This window comes from Anomaloglossus baeobatrachus, chromosome 3 (assembly GCF_048569485.1).
Source record: "Anomaloglossus baeobatrachus isolate aAnoBae1 chromosome 3, aAnoBae1.hap1, whole genome shotgun sequence".
Lineage (NCBI taxonomy): Eukaryota > Metazoa > Chordata > Amphibia > Anura > Aromobatidae > Anomaloglossus > Anomaloglossus baeobatrachus.
Genome location: NC_134355.1, coordinates 210,914,020 through 210,935,398, shown reverse-complemented (window position 1 = coordinate 210,935,398; position 21,379 = coordinate 210,914,020). Strand labels below are relative to the sequence as shown.

Sequence of the window (21,379 nt, the reverse complement as noted above, 5' to 3'; positions counted from 1 at the left end):
TTGAATTTAAAGTTGCAGAATTGGCGGCTGACTTCTTCAATAGTTCTCAAAGACTTTTCTCACAGCATGTCCATCTTGAACTGTCCTCATACCTCTCATCCTGCTCCCTCTTTGACCAGCTACAATCTGGCTTCCGACCACATCACTCTACTGAAACTGCCCTAACCAAAGTCACCAATGATCTACTAACCGCCAAAGCCAAGCGACACTACTCTGTCCTCCTGCTCCTGGACCTGTCCTCTGTCTTCGACACAGTAGACCATTCTCTCCTACTACAGATTCTCTCATCTCTGGGCATCACAGACTTGGCCCTATCTTGGATCTCCTCATACCTAACCGACCGAAGTTTCAGCGTCTCCCATTCTCACACAACTTCCTCATCTCGCCACCTATCTGTCTGTGTCCCCCAAGGCTCAGTTCTTGGACCCCTGCTGTTCTCCATCTACACCTTCGGCCTGGGACAGCTCATAGAGCCCCACGGCTTTCAGTATCATCTCTATGCCGATGACACACAGATCTACCTCTCTGGACCTGACATTCTCTCTCTACTAACCAAAATTCCACAATGCCTGCTATTTCATCCTTCTTCTCTGCGCAATTCCTAAAACTTAACATGGACAAAACAGAATTCATTGTCTTTCCTCCTCCTCACTCATCTCCTCCAACAAGCCTTCCATCAAACTTGATGGTTGCTCACTCTCCCCAGTCTCACAAGCTCGTTGCCTTGGAGTAACCCTCGACTCTGCTCTATCCTTCAAGCCACACATCCAAGCCCTCTTCACCTCATGCAGACTACAACTCAAAAATATCTCCCGGATCCGTGCTTTCCTTAACCAAGAATTAGCAAAAACATTAGTGCATGCCCTCATCCTCTCCCACCTCAACTACTGCAACCTCCTGCTCTCTGGCCTCCCTTCCAACACTCTTGCACCCCTCCAATCTATCCTAAACTCTGCAGCCCGCTTAATCTACCTCTCCCCTCGCTATTCCCCAGCCTCGCCACTCTACCAATGCCTTCACTGGCTTCCCATCATCCAACGACTCCAGTTCAAAACATTAACTATGACATACAAAGCCATCCACAACCTGTCTCCTCCCTACATCTGTGACCTAGTCTCCCGGTACCTACCTGCACGTAACCTCAGATCCTCACAAGATCTCCTTCTCTACCCCTCTCTCATCTTCTCTTCCCACAATCACGTACAAGATTTCTTCCGTGCCTCCCCCATACTCTGGAACGCTCTACCTCAGCATATCAGACTCTCCCCTACCGTGGAAAGCTTCAAGAGGAACCTCAAGACCCACCTCTTCCAACAAGCCTACAACCTACAATAGCCCTCAGTCCAGTACACCGCTGCACAACCAGCTCTGACCTCACCTATTGTACCATCACCCATTCCCTATAGACTGTGAGCCCTCGCGGGCAGGGTCCTCTCTCCTCCTATACCAGTCTGCTTTGTACTGTTAATGATTGTTGTGCGTATACCCTCTTTCACTTGTAAAGCGCCATGGAATAAATGGCGCTATAATAATAAATAATAATAATAATAATACTTAAGAACCATTATTGTTGTAGGGGCAGTCAGGGTATTGTGACCGACACAGGCACACTGGGGACTCTATTACTTTCTAGAAGCAATATGTGGGCATTTTTCTAGGGCACTTATACGGGACATTAATATTTTCTAGGGAGAAATGTTACCATCTAGTGGACACAAAGGAGGCATTTTACCATGTAAAGGGCATAATGGTGGCATTAATATGTGGGGGGTACAGTGGTGGCATTAATATGTAGGGGGCACAGTGGGGGCATTACTATGTGGGGAAGTAAGTAGAGTCGTTTTTTGTGCCACACAGCAGGTGCAGTAATAGGGACACATATGGCAGCAGTGGCTTAGTATTGGGGTGACGGCAGGATGAGGAGTTTGTGCAGGTTGGGATTAGATGAGGACGGTGCCAGAAATATGAGAAGTCAAATGTGTCTTTGTTGTAATCTCTGTAGACGAGTTGTGGCTGGAAGAAGTTGTCATGTCGGTCTGGGCCAGATGGAAAAGATGGAAAAAGTGAACAATTCCATCCGAAAGAACGTCAGCTGTAAGTTAACTGTACTGTGATCTCTTGTATGTGCTGCAGGACCGATATCTACCACTATATAGTCACCATATTACGGTAATACCAGTGTCATCTGCTGAGGATCCCCTGTACCCACGATTAGTCTCCTCCACCGTAGTTCTCACGGTTACCTAGTTAGGGGCCCACTCAGATGTTCCCCCCCCCCCCCCCCTCCCGAGCTGAACCCCTAGCTACGCCACTGGTGGGAGAGAAACATCGGACTGCACTCGGATGTTATCTCAGTGCAGTGCGATATACGCACAGGCTGACAATGGAGGAGATTGGGGGATTAACCTCTCCCTCTCCTCCGCAGAGCCCGCTCTCAACTTCACAGCTGTGACACGATCGCAAGATCGTGTCAAAGTCGCATGACCAAAGCCAGTTTGTACTGCGCATATGCTAAAGAGGATGCCAAGCGCAGTACAAATGGTAGATGCTAGAATGTTTAGGCAGGCTCCTGGTAGGTGTCACATCATTTCCATCATGTGTTGTCGGCGACATAGCCGGCTTTACCTATGTGCGAGTGGTGCAGTCGCACAGGGGGCCGGCAGGCCGACAGCAGAGCTGGGCACCCAGGGAGCAAAGCGGTTTACTTTCACTTTGCTGATCCTAATGCATCGGCTCCAGCAGGGAGCGCCCCCCCCTCCCCTCCACTCTGCATACTGTCGGCTCCCTACACAGGCTCCAGCAGGGAGCACCCCCCTTCCCCTCCGCTCTGCATTCTGTCGGCTCCCTGCACAATCTACAGCAGGGGGCGCCCTCCCGTGCTCTCGGCTCTGTGTCCTCTCTACTCCTGTCTTTACCAGAGAGAGGAGGAGAGGGAAAGGCGGCAGCACTGCCAGAGATGCTGTTACAAAGGTCCACTGGAATCTTGGAGCCCAGGAAGTGACTGTATGTGAGTATAACATACTGTGTCATATCTGTAATGTATTATGTGCTGTCTGTATATGTTATGTATAATGTGTGTGTCCTGTATACTGTAGCAGTCTGTCTATCTATTATCTGTCTGTCTGTCTATCTCTCAATTATATATGTCTATATCTATGTATCTCTATCTCTCTGTCTATCTATCCATCATCCATCTATCTATTTATCATATATCTATCTATCATATCTATCTAGCTACCATATATCTATCTATCATATATCTCTCTATCATATATCTATCTATCCCTCTGTCCATCTATCTATCCATCTATCATATATCTATCTATATAGCTATCATATGTCTGTCTGTCTGTCTGCAGTATCTATCTATCTATGTATCTATCTGATATCTATTTGTCTATCATCTGTCCAGCGTTGGTGTGGCACACAGACACCAGTCAATGCCCCAGGGGGCTCTCCAACTGGACATAGAGGGTACCCGCCAGCAGGGGCACCACTGGCATCAAAGATCCAGAGCTACGGCCCAGAAAATCTTGGCCGGAGCCTCGAATCTTATGCAACCACTGCACTGAACTGTGTCGGTGTCACCCCAATACAGTTCAAACCTGTGACAGAGCAAGAGCTCCCTGCTCTATAGCTGCCCGTCTCCTAAGCCACAGACCGCTGCAGACCTGTGTCTTAGGAGACCGTATATCCACAAGGGCAGTGCAGTGACATCATTGCATCGCGCTGCCTCTGCAGGCTTCCATAGAATAGAAGACAGAGGCTACGGTGCTGGGAATCAGGATTAGGTGAGAATATTTTTTTTTTTTTTTTTTTTTAGGTCTATATGGGATCTGTTGGGGCTCCTGTTGTATATAAGAGGCTATGTGGGGGCCCCTGCTGTCTATGGAAACCTGTGTGAAGTCTCCTGCTGTGTGCAGGAGGCTGTGTGGGGGCTCCTGCTGTGTGCAGGAGGCTGTGTGGGGGCTCCTGCTGTGTGCAGGAGGCTGTGTGGGGGCTCCTGCTGTGTGCAGGAGGCTGTGTGGGGGCTCCTGCTGTGTGCAGGAGGCTGTGTGGGGGCTCCTGGAGCTATTTGCATATAGTTGTTGTGTGGCCTCTAGAGTTAACTCCTCCTGTGGACCCCAGACACCCCAGTCTGACCCTGCATCCATCTATCTTTTCTATAGTATCTATGTGTGTGTCATGTATATGATGTAATTTATGCAGTGGCAAAATGACTGGGCGTGTGGGTGATGGTGGCCATTGCTATTTTCTCGGATGCATGGTTGAAAACCATTGAGGAGCAGATGGCCACTGGCTCTCTGTTTCGCCCTTGCTCTGCACTACTGTGGGCCCTGGATAGGTGTAATGATATCAGGGGGAGCCTGTGACGTGATGCCAGTGGGCCCTGCATCTGCGGCCAGAGTAGGTGCAGAGCATGTGTAGGGGGTAATAGATACATATATATATTTACTAGCTGTCTTACCTGGCGGTGCCCGGGATAGTAGCTGTCTCTCTCCCTCTCCCTCTCTCCCACTCTCTGTGTCCCTCTCTGTCTGTCTGTCTCCCTCTCTCTGTCTCTGCATGTTTCTGTCTGTGTGTCTGTGCTTGTGTTTGTGTGTATCTCTGTGTCTGTATGTCTGTGTCTATATCTGTGTCACTGTGTCTCTTTGTGTCTCTGTGTATCTCTTTGTGTCTCTGTCTTTGTGGGCTTCTGTGTGTGTCTGTCTCTGTGTGTCTCTGCCTCTGTCTGTCTCTGTCTGTGGGTCTCTGTGTGTGTGTGTCTGTGTTTCTGTATGTGTATCTGTCTCTGCGTGTCTCTGTCTGTGGGTCTCTGTCTTTGTGGGTCTCTGTGTGTGTGTGTCTGTGTTTCTGTATGTGTGTCTGTCTCTGCGTGTCTCTGTCTGTGGGTCTCTGTCTTTGTGGGTCTCTGTGTGTGTTTGTCTCTGTGTATCTCTGTCTCTGTGTGTCTCAGTCTCTATCTCTGTGCCTCTGTTTCTCTGTATCAGTTATCAGTCTTTGTGTGTCTATGTCTCTGGGTGTCTCTGTATCAGTCTCTGTATTAGTCTTTCTCTGTGTGTGTCTTGGTGTGTCTCTGTATCAGTCTGTGTGTCTGTGTTTGTGTGTCTGTGTATCAGACTTTGTGTCTCTGTGTGTGTGTCTCTGTATCAGTCTCTGTGTGTCTCTGTGTCTCTCTCTCTTTGTCTATGTCTCTGTCTCTATCTCTATCAGTCTCTGTGTTTCTATGTCTGTGAGTGTCTGTGTCTCTGTCTATGTCTCTGTATCTCTATCTCAGTGTCTCTGTCTCTGGGTGTGTCTCTGTCTCTGGGTGTGTCTCTGTCTCTGGGTGTGTCTCTGTCTCTGGGTGTGTCTCTGTCTCTGGGTGTGTCTCTGTCTCTGGGTGTGTCTCTGTCTCTGGGTGTGTCTCTGTCTCTGGGTGTGTCTCTGTCTCTGGGTGTGTCTCTGTCTCTGGGTGTGTCTCTGTCTCTGGGTGTGTCTCTGTCTCTGGGTGTGTCTCTGTCTCTGGGTGTGTCTCTGTCTCTTTGTTTCTGTGTGTCTTTCTCTGTATCAGACTCTGTGTCCCTGTGTGTCTCTATATCAGTATCTCTGTGTCTCTGTCTCTGTGTGTCTCTGTATGTGTCTCTGGCTGTGTGTGACACTGTGTGTCTGTGTGTGTGTCGGTGTCTCTGTGTTTGTCTCTATCAACATATTATCTGACACATTACCTGTCTTATACTAACAATGTCCTTTGTTTCCTATAGCAACCAATTACAGCTCCTATTAATGACCTGTAGCTCCCAGGTTCATTGATTTTAATGTAAGCAGGTTTTTTGGCAAATAACTGTAAAGTGCGGGGTTAAATTTTCCCCTCAAAACATAGTCTATAACGTTCCCTGAGTCACATGGGGTGTCTGTGCAAAGTTTTGTGATTGTAAATGTGACAGTGCGGATTCCTTTAACGGACATACACACACACATATATACACTGAGCTTTATATATTAGATTATACACCCTACATATGCCCTGTACCTGTCACGTACAGTGTGTAATGTAATGTAATTCTAAATATTGACCTACCATAACCTAAAGGTGTGTAATATGCGCTGTGTTAGGATTTCACTTGCCGATTCGAATAGTTGTCATCTGATCGCTCACTTGTGATTTGCAATGTGTGGTCATCTGCCGAATGATGTCTCCTCCTGTTTCTCTCAAATTGAAAATTATAACAATGAGAAAATTATAACAATGAGAGATGCAGGAGGAGACGTCATTCAGCAGATGACCCCTAGTCTGCAAATCACTGCTGAGCGATCACATGACCACTCAAATTGGCAAATTAAATCCTAACAGTGTATATTATACATTTTGGGGGTTCGACCAGTCAATGTCCAGAATGTCAGACACAGGGGAGACACCGGTCAGTCTAGGGCATCAGAGCAGGGAGTAAATGTAACGGTGCGGATTCCTTTAACGAACATACACACACAAATATACACTGAGCTTTATATATTAGATTACTACCTGTAGTGCAAACCTGATTGTCTTACTACTTTTGTTAAAAATATATTTTATTTGATAATCATTCACAAACATACATAAACAAAAATATTAAAAGAGAAGGTAAGGAGGAAATAAGGAGACTCTCCCTATCCTATCTCCTTCCTACCGTACGGGGGTCGGCGTCCTAGGTTGATGACGCCCCCGTTCAACGACAACTAGGTCCCTATAAACCGCCCTCCTTATGACAGAATAGTGCACCCCATCTACTAGATAGAGATCTTAGAGTTTTATCACCACAGTGAACATAGTGCACAGTCCAGGATGATTTGAGGTTGCTAATAGCATAATACAAGGATTATGGGGTGGGGCTTAGGGGTCGTCACCTGATTAGTCAAATCTGTCAGTGTGCTCAAATAAATAGCTGTAAAGTGCAGTTTAGATAATTATGCTGTTTAAGAGTATTCAGCACAAATTTATGCTCAATTTAAAGAAATTTTTGAGACACAATTCATAATAAGGATTGTCCAAGTATACAAAGTTGCCCAGTTTACAGAGTTGCCCGACGCGTTTCGCCCATTAACATCTTAGTGGTGTAGGGCTCATCAGGGGCTTGAAGACAGTTGCTTGATAGACTCCTTATTTTGATATCGGAGTGAGTACGGTCCTATTGGTCACAGAGCTAGTGACAGGAGTATTATGATCCTAGGATCCAACTGGTATCTCATCTGGATGATGATCATCTTATTGCATTTGGGCTCACAACAACATCGTTGCCACTTGAGGGATATTTTATAACACGACCACCATAATCAGCAGGGCAGCCAACCTTAAGGATGCACGCAGATAGTCGAATTCATCCCCAAGATGGATAAACCTCCATACGTAGTCAGGGGTTACAAGAAACACGACAAAGGTCCTAATTGCTGACCACAGCAGGAGCAGCCGTTTAAATCATACAGTAGTGATCTCAGTTAAACCGATCATTTAGTAGTAAATGCCTTTAGTTTTCAAGGTTGTGCCCTCAGACCTCCATACCAGAATCAATCTCCATATATAGTCATGGCTCAGTGTATGGGCCCAAACCTTACGTCCGTCTGCATGGAATGTAGGTCCTGAAATGGTACAGCAGAGAGACCATCTCTCTGCTTCACAGCTGTGACCTGATTGCAGGATCGAGTCACAGTCGCATGACACTCAGCCCACGCTCGCAGCAGAGCCTGAGTCGGGGGTCATTGGCATATCGCATCCAATGCTCTCGCATCGGATGCCTTATGTTCGTGTGAGTCCAGCCTTAGCTGTATACTCCACGAATCTGGCCTTTTGTGGAATGGCAAGAAGAAAACCATTTTTGAAAGCAAAAAAAATCTGCCCCAAAAACGCATGTAAAAAACACTGCCGCAAAAAGGGGGCAAAAAACATGCATATTTTACCCTGTGTTTTTTTTTTTTTCTGCCAAGAGATGCAGAAATGGTGCTATTTTTTTTTTATCTTTTTTTATTATTGAGTATTTATTTAATTATTTAATGAGGCAGTATAGTGACAGTTTTTTTTTCCCACAGGCAGAATCTGCCTGTGAAAAAATGACAGCAAGTTGCGATTTTATTCTGAAATCGAATGTGACTTTCCCATTCAACTTTATAGGTGCGAGAAAAAAAAAATCGGCTGCCACAGTATGGCATTTGATTTTTAAGGATACATTAGAATTCTGTAGCATAGGAAACTGGAAAGGGTCCTGTAAATGAGTAATAACCGTTACTGTTTAATAACGCATAACATACAAATAGCACATGGATGACAGGTGAGAAAAAAATTGTGCCACTTTTCTGCATGAAATTTGAATTGATTTTTTTATATTGTCGTTTGAACCTACCCTTAGGTTAATACCCGTAAGGCTTGCTCACTCTTTTGTATTTTGTGTCCAAGTGCGATGCAACAAAATATTGGATTGCACTTTGCTTTGCAAGTCAATGAGTGCCTGGAAATCATCGAACTACACTAGGATGACATCTGAGTGGAGTCCAATTTCCACAGACTGATACAATGGAAAGAAATTTTGTAGAATCAGATCACATGGTAACACTTGGATCAAACTCTCATCAATGTGTGATTAGAGTGGTATTAGCATAATCGACCCAATTCTACTGGATGCAGTCTGTCTCTGCCTATAGAGTTGTCTCCATTAGCAAAGGACAAAGTGTGGAAAGACGTGTCATTAATATCCTGGATATGGTTGGTGGTGATATATATTTGTGGGTTTTGTGTCTTTTAATTGCTTTTAAGCCCGTTAGACTTTGCTGTCTTTTATGCATATAATTAAATGAATCAAATTGATTTGAAGATGCAGCCCTCTTTTTTTATGCATATGTAACTTGAAGTCATTGTCACCATATACTATTTATTGAAAGCTTGACTTGCACTTCCATTTTCATGATATGGTTGTTTCTTTAATTTTTTTTTTCTTCAATTATACTTTCTCCATAAACATTTTATTGACCGTGGTTCCCAATAAAATCTACCTTATTTAAAATGTATGGTCAGCTGAAGCTATCAAAATTACTAATAGTATTTTATGTGTACATGCTGTATGTGTGTACAGTATTTAAAAGTATGTAAAAACTGCCCAATACTTACAATGCCATCAAGTTGATTTGTATTTTCAGCATTAGGTGGGTGTGGATTACTTTCCATCTTCTGAGCTAAATGCTGAGAGCCGTAAAGTGAATCAAATGGTGTCCACTGATGGAATGCTTCTTCACCATCAAAGAAAATTAATTTAAGGGAAAGATCTGGTTTTGATCCGGAGCTTCTTCCCTATAGAAGTAAAAAATATTGAAAATCACAAGTCTTACATAGAATGGCTTTATTGCACTTGAACAGCAGCTCATTTATAAATCTTAACTAGTGATGGTTGATACCAAACTGTAAAGATCGGAGATCATACCGATCACATAGTGATCATGTACACGATCCTGATCATGAGCTTTCCTGGGACACTCGTGTTACAGATCGGGTCCAGGGGCTGTAAAAAAAAAAGCACGTTATTAAAAAACATTATGATCATACATACAGGTCCTGCGACGCGTCCTACACACTCTGACTCCTGGCCGCTTTTGCTTCTGAGTCCGCTCATTGCTGTCCCCCCGGGTTAAAGGACCTTCCGTGGCGTCATAGCCATGTGACCAGTCTAGTGTAAATGTTGTACAGACATTGGCTTACAGTCTGGTCACATGACTATGACATCATCAAAGGTCCTTACTGTCAACCTGCTTCTCGCTCTGTACAGAGCGATGTAACAGAGCTGACAATGCTCTCTCTGGTTCTCACTTTGTATATACTGTGTCTGTACAGAGTGATGAAGCTGACATTGCTGTCCCTATAGACTACGTCGGACTAAGGAGTTTTTTTTATAATAAAGATGGAGTCTCTAAATGTTTTTTTGTTTTATTTCTAGTAAAAATGTTTTCTATGTCTTGTTATTTTTTTACAGTTTATTAGAAATTCATGGTGGCCATATCTAATTGGCGTGACACCATGAATTTCGGGCTTAGAACTATTTGAAAATACAAAGCTGGTATTAACCCCTTTAGTACCCAGTGTGCCACCGCCTTCAGGGCCGCTGGATGAGCCGGGTAAAGCGCCTGGACATGGCGCTAAGAAACAATGCGCCATTTCCAGGGGTGGATGCAAGCTGCCAAAGGAAAGTAGCGTTATTTGAAGTTCGGAGCATCATTTTGGCTGGAATAGATTGTGGACACAATACCACATTCAAAGAGCCCCTGACATGTCAAAACAAAAGAAATCACAAGAGAACCCATTCTAGAAAGTACATCTCCTGAGGAATTCATTGGTGAACAATTTTAACCCTAAGGTGATTCACAGAATTTTACAACATTGGGCTGTGAAAATAAAAAACAACAACAAAACATATTTTCACTAAAATGTTGCTTTGGCCCCAAAGTTTTAATTTTCAAAACAGGATTGTAATTTGAGATGTTACACAATTTCTTCTGAGCTCAGCAATAACTCATATATAGTCAAAGTCAAAAATTAATTTTGAGGTATTGTGCAAAGCTCAGAAGGGAAGAAGAGCCATATTCAGATTTAGCTGGAATAGTTTTGGGGTGCCTTGTCACATTGGCAGAGCCCCTGACATCCCAGAAGAGCATAAGTGATCACATTTTACAAACTACACCCCTCAATTAATTCATCCAGGGGTGCAGTGAGCATATTAACACCACAGGTTTGCCACATAATTTTACACCATTCAGCAGTGAAGAAAGATAAATTAAATTACATTTTTTTTTCACTATGTTGCTATAGCCTTTAAGTTTTTAATTTTTATAAGAGTTAATAAGAAAAAAAAATGGACCACAGTTTATGTATTTTCTCCTGTGTGCGCCAGTACGCAGCATGCAATCGGGAACTACCATATTTCCACAAAAATGAGCCCTAGCAAGATTTTTCTGCTTTTTTGGAGTAGGCTTGCGACTAGACATTCGAAATGCCTATCAGGTGTATTGAAATTAGTCTTCCATTCCTCCCCATCTATGATTCTAACCAGATTGTAATCCCCCCCCTTAAATCCAACATGGAGAACCATTTAGCTCCCACAATCTGGTTGAATAAATTTGGAACCAGAGAAAGAGGATATGGGTCTTTGTCGGTAATCTGATTCAATTCCAGAAAATCTAAACAAGGGTGGAGACTATTTTTATTCCTACTGAAGAAGAAACCTGCTGCCATGGGCAAAAAAGAGGGTCTGATATGTCCCTTCTCTAGACTCTCAACAATGTAATTTTTTATGGCTTTTCTCTCTGGACCAGAAAGATTATACAGTCTGGATTTGGGTAGTTTTGCATCAGGGAGTAGGTTAATGGGACAGCCGTATACACGATGGGGAAGAAAATCTTGACACCCCTCTCTGAAAATACATTCTGAAAACCAGTAAAAAATACAGGTAAAGTCTCCATAGAGCCGCAGAGAGGGAAGTGTTTAAGCACTTATTAAAACAGTATTTTGCCCACTACACAATTTCCCTGGATTGCCAATACACTACCGGATTACGTTTCACCAACCAGGGTAGACCCAATACAACAGGAGTGGGAAGGCTCTCCAGAACATAACAGGAAATTACTTCATAATGCAGGGTTCCTACCTTTAGTCTAATATAATGTACAATCTGTGTCAGGCGTCCATGAGCAAGTGGTGCTGAGTCGATGGCATAGATGGAGATGGGTTTAGTTAACATACTGCAGGTGAGCCCATGAAATTTTACAAATAGAGCATCCACCATGCTGGTCCTGCTTCACTGTCCACAAACACAGAAATATTCTCAGTCCTGCTCTCTAGCACCACCTCTGCTGTCAGAACAAACTGAGGATTACATGTAGAAGACAAACACACACCCTGATGATCCACCCTCACACAATCAAGGGTCAGTTGAGTCCCAGATGTTCCTTTTTGTTTAGGAACGATGGGGAAGACTCCAATAAAATTACCTTTTTTAACACAAAAAAAACAAACCCCTTTTCTTGCGAATCTCAGTGGAAACATACAAAGTAGTGGCTCCCCCTCTGCATGGACTCCTCCAAACCCATGAGTGATTCACCCTCAAATTGCCCCACCTCAGTCCCCGACAATTGAATGCTGGCCCGAGAAAAGGCTCTCTGGGGAAGGTGGTCAAACCAATCTATCTCGTAGGTGTCTCTACACTCATATAGCCAAGGACATGGCAGTAGTGATGGGCGGACCAAGACTTCAAAAGGTTTCAAACTCGATTCCAAGTGTTAATCCGGATCTGGCACTCAAGAAATTAAAAAAAAAGGGAAATAGAGAAAAGAAGAATGAAGCAAGAGCTTCAAATTACCGAGGCTCTGATGCGGCTGTAACTGCTCCAGCGGCCACCCATTCACTTCTGGGGCCACGTATCATGCTCATCCATGTGCATGTCCATGAGGGTTTTCCCTGCCCGTTGGCAGTCCCGAGGTCTGTGATTGGTTGGAGTCAGGCGTGCCCCCGGCATGTGAGACAGTGTCTGCCTGCAACCAATCACAGGTACTGTGTGCAAGTCACTACTTTGGTATAAAAATAAATGTGTGTGTATATTATTTCAAATAAATGATTTTTTAGGGGGGGTTTGTTTATTTTCACGTAAAGATTTGTAATGGGGGGGGTCTCATAGACACCTCCCATTAGTAATCTAGGGGTTAGTGGCAGCTGTGAGCTGTTGTTAATCCCTTACTACCCCGAGTGCCACTGCAGCAGGGAAATCGGTATGAACCAGGTAAAGTTACGGGATTGTCGCATCTAATGCAGGCTGCTATTTTTATACTGGGGGGCTCAAGCATGTGCAGCACCCAGAGGGCATGGGGAATCGGGCACGGGGAATCGGGCACGGGGTCTCGTACCTGAGTTGCTCATCACCGGGCTGGTGTGATGATCTGAGATGTCGCGGTGGCCTGCCCGGCTTCGTGCCCTGAGATGTATACCGATAAGTAAGGAAGATGATGGGGGTAGTAGTAGGATAAGTTGTTGTGACGCCACCTGTGGTATGCGGCCAGAGATTATCCGTCGCTGTCCTCCGAGGTGGATGGTAGTAGCAGCAGAGATGGTGTCACTCCCCACAGGTGGGGCAGGCCCTGGGGAGGATGATGAGGGGAGTAGTGATAGCAATGGCCTTTAGCGCCGAGGCGCGAGGCGGCAGCACCGGTAATAACAGTCCGAGTCAGATGCTGCGGTTCCAGGTGTCTTAACTCACTCTTTGTGCCGCTCGCCCGGGTAGTACTGGTCACTCACTGTGATGGGCTCCGTCGAACCTGAATTCCTTTGGAAGTCAGTCCAGTATGATGCTCGGTGGGCCCCTTCCTCCTACCGCCCTGTGTGTTGGATCCCCGTGGCTTAAAGCTCCTTGGGGACCCCAGTCCATCTCGAGTAGTACGCTTGCCCTATTAGCAGGTACCGCGGCTCCACAATGGGGCCTGGTGCTGTCCATGGCCCCAGAGTCTATCTGGCACTGTGCTTCGGGCTCTTTGTGGCCAGGGAGGCTTGAAACCTCCCCGTCCCGGCAATTTCTGGAAAACCAACTTGAAGTGTGATCTTCCCTAGGGTCCTGCACCCTGCATGGCGCCGGCTCCGATGGGTGACTAAGCTCACACCTCGGCAACCCCAAGAACAACTCCTGTGTCCCACCAGAGCACCGGTAAAACACGTCTGTTCCTTTTCTTAACTGTTGTGTTGGCTCCTGACTCCCCCTGGTGGCTGTTCCTTCCCTAGAGGTCCCTGTCACTAGTGGGTGGTGCCCCACATGTTTGTAGGCTACCTTAAGACACTACCCTAGCCTAATCCCCATTGGGGAGGGCAACCTCATTGTGTATTTGAGTGTGTAAGTGGTGAAACCGGTACTGTCCTCCTCCGGTTCCGGGTTAATCACTACAACTTAAATCAGGTTCAGTACTCTGTGGTGACTAAAGCCTCAAGGGCACCACATTCCCCCATAGCAAATGGAAGCACTCCAGGGCTGCAACTAAATAAAGTTAGTACACCGCATTATTTTTGCATGTAATATAACATAGAAAAGGATAAAGTGGTGAGTCCCATAATTAAAATCTTCATCTTTATTTGGTTATTTTAAAACATTATGATGGTTGAATTATAGTCTCAACTTGTTTCAGGTAAACGTGCCCTTAGTCACTGAGATACAAAATAACTATAACCCAAGGTTTAAAAGCACTAATTCAACAACCAATGATCGTATAAACATGTGTTAGCAATTAATACACATATGAAGATCATTTACATAATCTCAAGTCACTCCATGAATTCCTACAAGCAAGTCAATACAAATATAATGTGTCATTCATATAATTCATTCCCTTAGGGTATTTCATATCCAATTTTATAATCCAATATAGTTCTCTAAACAAAAGTTTTTTTTCGTATATCTCCCCCTCTAATCTGAGTATCCATTTTCTCTATACCATAAAATGTGAAATTATGCAGCTCACTAATATGTTTCTCCACAAAGTGTTTGCATGCACCTGAATATCCAGGTGCATTTTATTTTTGATATTAGTGATATGTTCCGCTATCCGTTTTTTTATTTTTCTTATTGTAGAACCTATAGATTTCATTTCACATTTTTTACAGTATATACAATAAACTACAAAGTTCGTATTGCAGTTAATAATCCGTATTCATATCAATTTTTTGCATTTGTAACGTGTATTGGCATACATTACTATTATGATCCGGTCACCGTGGATGATCACAAAAATCTCATCAGTAGAAAAAACACAAGAGCAGTTGGAACCTGAGCTGACCGCATTCCCCTATCTGTCAGACCACACTAGAAGTAACCGTGGAGCATTCCTAAACACACCTAGATGCCACGTCACAGCCGGAGAAACTTACTACACCTCACAGATAGAAATGAGGAAACCTATCTTGCCTAAAAGTAGTCCCCAAAGGAATAGCAAGCCCCCAACATATAAAGCCAATGATGATGTAAGAAAACACAATACACAGATAGGAAATATAGATTAGCAAAGGCGAGGCTCAACTTCCTAGATAGAACAGGACAGGACATATAACTGATTGCGGTCGCTGCAAAAACCCTGCGGAAAAATACTGATCTCCTGATAAGAAAAATACTGAGACCACACAGACTCTTCCCCACTATATCAGGTACTCTTGTAAATAATGGAAGAAACAAAATACCAAAAAAACCGCAAGAAATACAAAAATGCAAATAATCAAATAGAACAGGGAGAATCTTCCTTTTCTTGCATGGGACCTGCTGAGGGAGAACCCTCATGCTCATCAAAACAGAAAGACAATTTCTCTCCTGCAAGAAAACAGACTTTAAGCAAAACAAAAAGAAAAACAAACACCCTTAGGTGTGGATCAGGCAATAAAGCAAATAACTTGCAACTTATCTAGAATGGGATAGGCACAGGAAAAATGGAAGGACAACTCCATTCAGAGACTGAGGAACAACAACAATAACCGGCCCCAGCCAGCAGACACTTCTCTACTATATAACCCAGGCTGATCTGCAATTGGGCTTCCCAAACTCCCAATTAACTCCCACACCTGTTGAGGCACAGTAAGCTTCACACCCAGTCCTGACCACCAGAGGGAGCTCCAAACCATCACCCCCTCGGATGACATTCACAACAGTACCCCCCCTTGAGGAGGGGTCACCAAACCCTAACCAGAACCACCGGGTCTGTCAGGATGGGCATGATGGAAGGCACAAACCAATTTGTCAGCATGAATGTCAGAAGCAAAAACCCAAGAATTGTCCTCCTAACCATAACCTTTCCACTTAATAAAGTACTAAAGCTTTCGTCTATTAAGACGAGAATCCAAAATTTTCTCAATTTCATACTCCAGATCTCCTTATACCAACTCAGGGTGCGGGGGTGGCGCCGTGGGAACTACTGGCTCCACATGCGTCTTCAACAAAGACTTATGAAAAATTGAATTTTAAATGACTCAGGAAGAGCCAAATGAAAAGATACGGGATTAATGTTCTCCAAAATCTTATAGGGTCCAATAAATCTTGGCTTAAATTTAGGAGAAGAAACTCTCATAAGAACATTCCTGGAGGACAACCAAACCATGTCCCCCACTTTAAACTGGGGACCAACAGTCCTATGCCAGTTGGCAAACCTTTGAGCATTCTCCTGGGACTGAAACAATTTGTCAACTACTTGCCCCCAAATCTACCACATTCTCCCCACCACAGAATCAACGCCCGGACACACCGAAGCCTCAACCTGCCCTGAAGAGAACCTAGGATGAAACTCAAAATTGCAGAAAAAAGGAGACATCAAAGTAGCACAGCTAGCCTTATTATTGAGAGCAAACTCTGACCATGGCAAAAAAGAAACCCAGCCGTCCCGATCCACAGATACAAAACATCTCAAATAGGTTTCCAAGGTCTGATTTGCTCTCAGTCTGACCATTGGTCTGAGGATGAAAAGCAGAAGAAAAAGGCAACTCAATTCCTAATTTAGAATACAATGCTCTCGAAAATCTGGACACAAACTGAACTCCTCTGTCTGACACAATATTCTCAGGAATACCATGTAAACAAACCACCTGTTGAAAAAACAAGGGCACCAACTCTGAAGAAGACGGCAACTTCGGCAATGGTACCAAATGGACCACATTAGAGAATCTATCACAAATAACCCAAATAACAGTCATCCTCTGAGATACAGGAAGATCCGAAATAAAATCCATGGCGAGTCCAAGGTCTCTTAGGCACAGGCAATGGCAACAACAACCCACTAGAACGTGAACAACAAGGCTTGGATCTAGAACAAATCCCACAGAATTGCACAAAACTCCTGACATCCCGAGATAAAGAAGGCCACCAAAAAGACCTACTCACAAGATCCTTAGTACCAAAAATCCCATGATGACCAGCCAATACGGAACAATGAATCTCGTACATAACTCTAGTCCTCCATTGATCAGGAACATACAGTTTCCCCGCAGGACATCTCTCAGGTTTGTCCCCCTGAAATCTCTCAAGTGCTAACCTCAAATTGGGCGAAATAGTGGAGAAGATCACACCTTCATTCAGGATGGTAGATGGCTCAACAACATCAAGAGAATCAGCAAAGAAACTTCTAGAGAGGGCATCGGCTTTAATATTCTTGGTGCCTGGGAGAAAAGAAACCACAAAATTGAAACGTGTAAAAAATAGAGCCCACCTAGCCTGCCTAGGATTCAGTCTCTTGGCAGATTCAAGGTAGGTCAGATTCTTATGATCGGTGAGCAACACAACTTGATATCTCGCCCCCTCCAACCAGTGTCTCCATTCTTCAAAGGCCCACTTCATAGCCAGTAATTCTCGATTACCCACATCATAATTTCGTTTAGATGGAGAAAACGTCCGAGAAAAGAAGGCACAAGGCTTCAACTTGGAAGATCTAGAATCTCTTTGAGACAAAACAGCTCCTGCCCCAATCTCTTAGGCTTCTACGTATCTGTACTTGAAACAGAAGAGAAACATCAGGTTGCTGTAAGACTGAGGCAGAAGTGAACCTCTTTTTAAGCTCCTGAAATGCCATAATTGCCTCTGGAGTCCAATTCTCCACGTCAGCTCCCTTTTTGGTCAAATCAGTCAAAGGCGTAACAACACCAGAGAAATTGCCTATAAATTTACGATAGAAATTAGCAAAGCCCAAAAATTTCTGAAGGGATTTCAAAGAAGTTGGCTTCGACCAGTCATGAATGGCCTAAACCTTGTTTGGATCCATTTCAATAGAAGCCAGGGATAAAATAAACCCCAAAAAGGAAATTCTTTGCACGCCAAAGAGACATTTCAATCCCTTAACGTACAATGCATTTTCCTTAAGTACCTGAAAAACTGTCCAAACTTCCTCAACAAGAGCAATTTCTTTTTTTTTTTCTTCAACAAGAGCATCCCAATCATCAGAAAAAATTAAAATGTGATCCAAATTGTCAAATTTCTGATTGTCTATCAGGTCCCGAAAAATATCATTCATGAACGACTGAAAGACGGAGGGGGCATTAGTGAGCCCAAAAGACATCACTAGGTACTCAAAATGCATCTCAGGGGTATTAAAGGGAGTCCTCCATTCATCACCCTCCTTAATTCGAATGAGTTGTACACCCCCTTAAGATCAAGTTTTGCAAACCACTTAGCCCCCTTTACTCTGGAAAACAGGTCCGACATCAGGGGTAATGGATACTGATATTTGAAAGTGATTATATTAAGGAGACAATAGTCAATACAAGAAAAACAGAGAACAAGTAGAGCGGACCTCATATTTGTTGTAATATACATGGACCCCATAGAATACATACAAAAACTTGTGAACAAGAAGGGGTATTTATCATGTTTTTTTTAAGAAAAACTACTGTACCACAGTTGTGAAAAAGTATGCAGTTTTTATTATTACAAAAAGTGCAAATATCAAAAATCACATGTGATGACAGTTAGTAGTTAGACATACATAGTTAAAATCCAATTAGATGAGACAGAGAGAGAAAAAAAAGGTCCCAGGGAGGGAGACAGACTACCCCTTAACTAAAACTGGTAAGAAAGTAGTATTACTATATCCCGGGGGGGCATATAAGTAACCAAAAGATATCAATAGTATACCCCCTGGGCTAGTGGAGTGATGGAATGTCCATACATTAAACAGTAACCAACAGGATAAGGTCCAGATCAGGGCCTGAATACACCAGTATGTAACACCACCAGAATAATCTCAGAGGAAAAAAAAAAAAAAAGTCATATAGTGGTGGGTAAAATGGCACCTGAAGGACCTACCTGTGGTATGTATAGCACCCAGAAAGAGAGTCTGTCAGCCTCACATGTGGACCCGGTCCCGACACATGTTTCGCATGTGCTTCAACGGGAGACCGTGGCCAGCAGTGTGCCGGCGGTGTATAAATAGAGGCAAGGGGTGGGGACTCACTGTGATAATCACCGCTGTGTCTGGACTCAGCTGAGTGAGCGTATCCCTCCGATAGCCGTCACTCGATATGGCTTCCAAGTTCCAGGAAAGCCTCCTGGTGACGTCATACCCAGAAGCCATAGCAACGAGGCCGGATCGAAGTGAGCATGCTCAGGAGTCTGTGACAGCGCTGAATAGTGGTCTCCATCTTAAGTCTTTTTTCATTTCTTTACCTGCGGTGGAGTATATACCATCTGTATGAGGGATGGACAACGTGGACCGGATATCCAGAAGTCCTGCAGGATTTGTAGTAATCTGTGCTCACTGTGAACTTTACTAGTGACTGCAATGAGCACAATTTCTAATCTGTGTTATCAATGGCCAGACACCACTGGTGCCACCTTGTGGATGTCTTATGGTATTAGTGTGGCTGTCTGAGTAAGATTGCTATGGTGACATGAACTATGCTCCCTGCCCTTACTTTCGCCAGAACTTAAGATGAGTGCTGTGGCTCTGTGCTATTTTGGATTGTTTTACTATAATTACAAGGAGCTCTATATTTAATTATGTATCTTTGTCTGCCTACCAAAGTACCAGACACCACTGATACTAACTATGTGCAATTCTATATAAAATTACTGTGATTACATGAATTGTGCTTACATGAATTGTGCTTGTTGCCCATACTGCTGCCAGGACTTAAGATGGAGACCGCTGTTCAGCGCTGTCACAGACTCCTGAGCATGCTCACTTCGATCCGGCCTCGGTGCTATGGCTTCTGGGTATGACGTCACCAGGAGGCTTTCCTGGAACCCGGAAGCCATATCGAGTGCCGGCTATCGGAGGGATACGCTCGCTCAGCTGAGTCCAGACACAGCGGTGATTATCACAGTGAGTCCCCACCCCTTGCCTCTATTTCTACACCGCCGACACACTGCTGGCCACGGTCTCCCATTGAAGCACATGCGAAACATGTGTCGGGACCGGGTCCACATGTGAGGCTGACAGACTCCCTTTCTGGGTGCTATACATACCACAGGTAGGTCCTTCAGGTGCCATTTTACCCACCACTATATGACTTTTTTTTTTTTTTCCCTCTGAGATTATTCTGGTGGTGTTACATACTGGTGTATTCAGGCCCTGATCTGGACCTTATCCTGTTGGTTACTGTTTAATGTATGGACATTCCATCACTCCACTAGCCCAGGGGGTATACTATTGATATCTTTTGGTTACTTATATGCCCCCCCGGGATATAGTAATACTACTTTCTTACCAGTTTTAGTTAAGGGGTAGTCTGTCTCCCTCCCTGGGACCTTTTTTTCTCTCTCTGTCTCATCTAATTGGATTTTAACTATGTATGTCTAACTACTAACTGTCATCACATGTGATTTTTGATATTTTCACTTTTTGTAATAATAAACTGTATACTTTTTCACAACTGTGGTACAGTAGTTTTACTTAAAAAAAACATGATAAATACCCCTTCTTGTTCACAAATAGTCAATACAAGGTCTCAATGACCAATCCTTTTTGGACACAAAGAAAAAACCAGCACCCAAAGGTGACGAGGATGGTCTAATATGACCTTTTTCCAATGACTCCTTAACCCCTTCATGACCGCGGGCGGTAAAGTTATGTCCTTTTTTTCGTGACTTAATGACCAGGGACGTAACATAACTGCCTAAAATTCATTTGATTGCCGTGGCCATAGCAACGGCGTTCAAATGATGTCCACTGCTGTTTCTTAGAGCAGGAGACCTTTGCTTGACCCCATTGACGATCGTTGTGATTGGCTGTTCAAATCTGAACCGCCAAGCACATTGATCGCACTGGTTTCGGTTAAAACAATGCCTCAATCAGTGCATTGCTGTGAGATCCTGCTATGAGGTGCTGCAGAAGCTGTAGCAGATCATAGCTGGAGCTCAAACATGGTGCCCCCCACCCTCTGCAGCACTGAGTGGAGCGATCGTGCTATGACGCGAAATTGCTCCAATCAGCGTGCAGTGGGGCGGTCTGATCTGGAGGTGACCGCCCTCCACAGGCTTGTGTTGGCCTGGGGAGCCCTCCTCCAGCATGTCTGCCATGTGCACCGGCTGGTACTTGTAGTACCACGCCAACGCTGCTGCTGCCGCCGCTGCCACCACTGCTGCTGCTGTCCAATCGCCACTCCTGCTCACCATGAGTATTGCGCGCTCCTGTGATGGCCCCTGCACGCTCCCATGATGGCCCTGCCCCCTGCCGATGTGCCCCCCTGATCTGCTCTCCTGCGATCATTATTCTGCCCCCATTCTTCTGCCTCTGCTTCTCTGGTCTTCCCCTCCCTCTCTGCTGTCCCTCTCCGACGTCCCCTACCTGCTGTCACTGGGTCGTCGAAGATCTTCATTGGTCCGATCACATCTGCCTCCATCGCTGGGTCCTTCCTGCGTCCTCACAGATAAGCTGTCCAACTTCC

At 44.5% G+C, this 21,379-nt stretch overlaps 1 protein-coding gene across 1 annotated transcript in view; it reads right to left on the bottom strand.

Moving 5' to 3' along the window:
* Positions 1-21,379, bottom strand: part of QPCT (glutaminyl-peptide cyclotransferase) — a 585,853-nt gene that overhangs the window by 231,929 nt on the left and 332,545 nt on the right. The window contains exon 4 of the mRNA XM_075339704.1: positions 9,116-9,295. Coding sequence (XP_075195819.1) covers positions 9,116-9,295 — 180 coding nt within the window. The remainder of the gene's footprint in view (positions 1-9,115; positions 9,296-21,379) is intronic.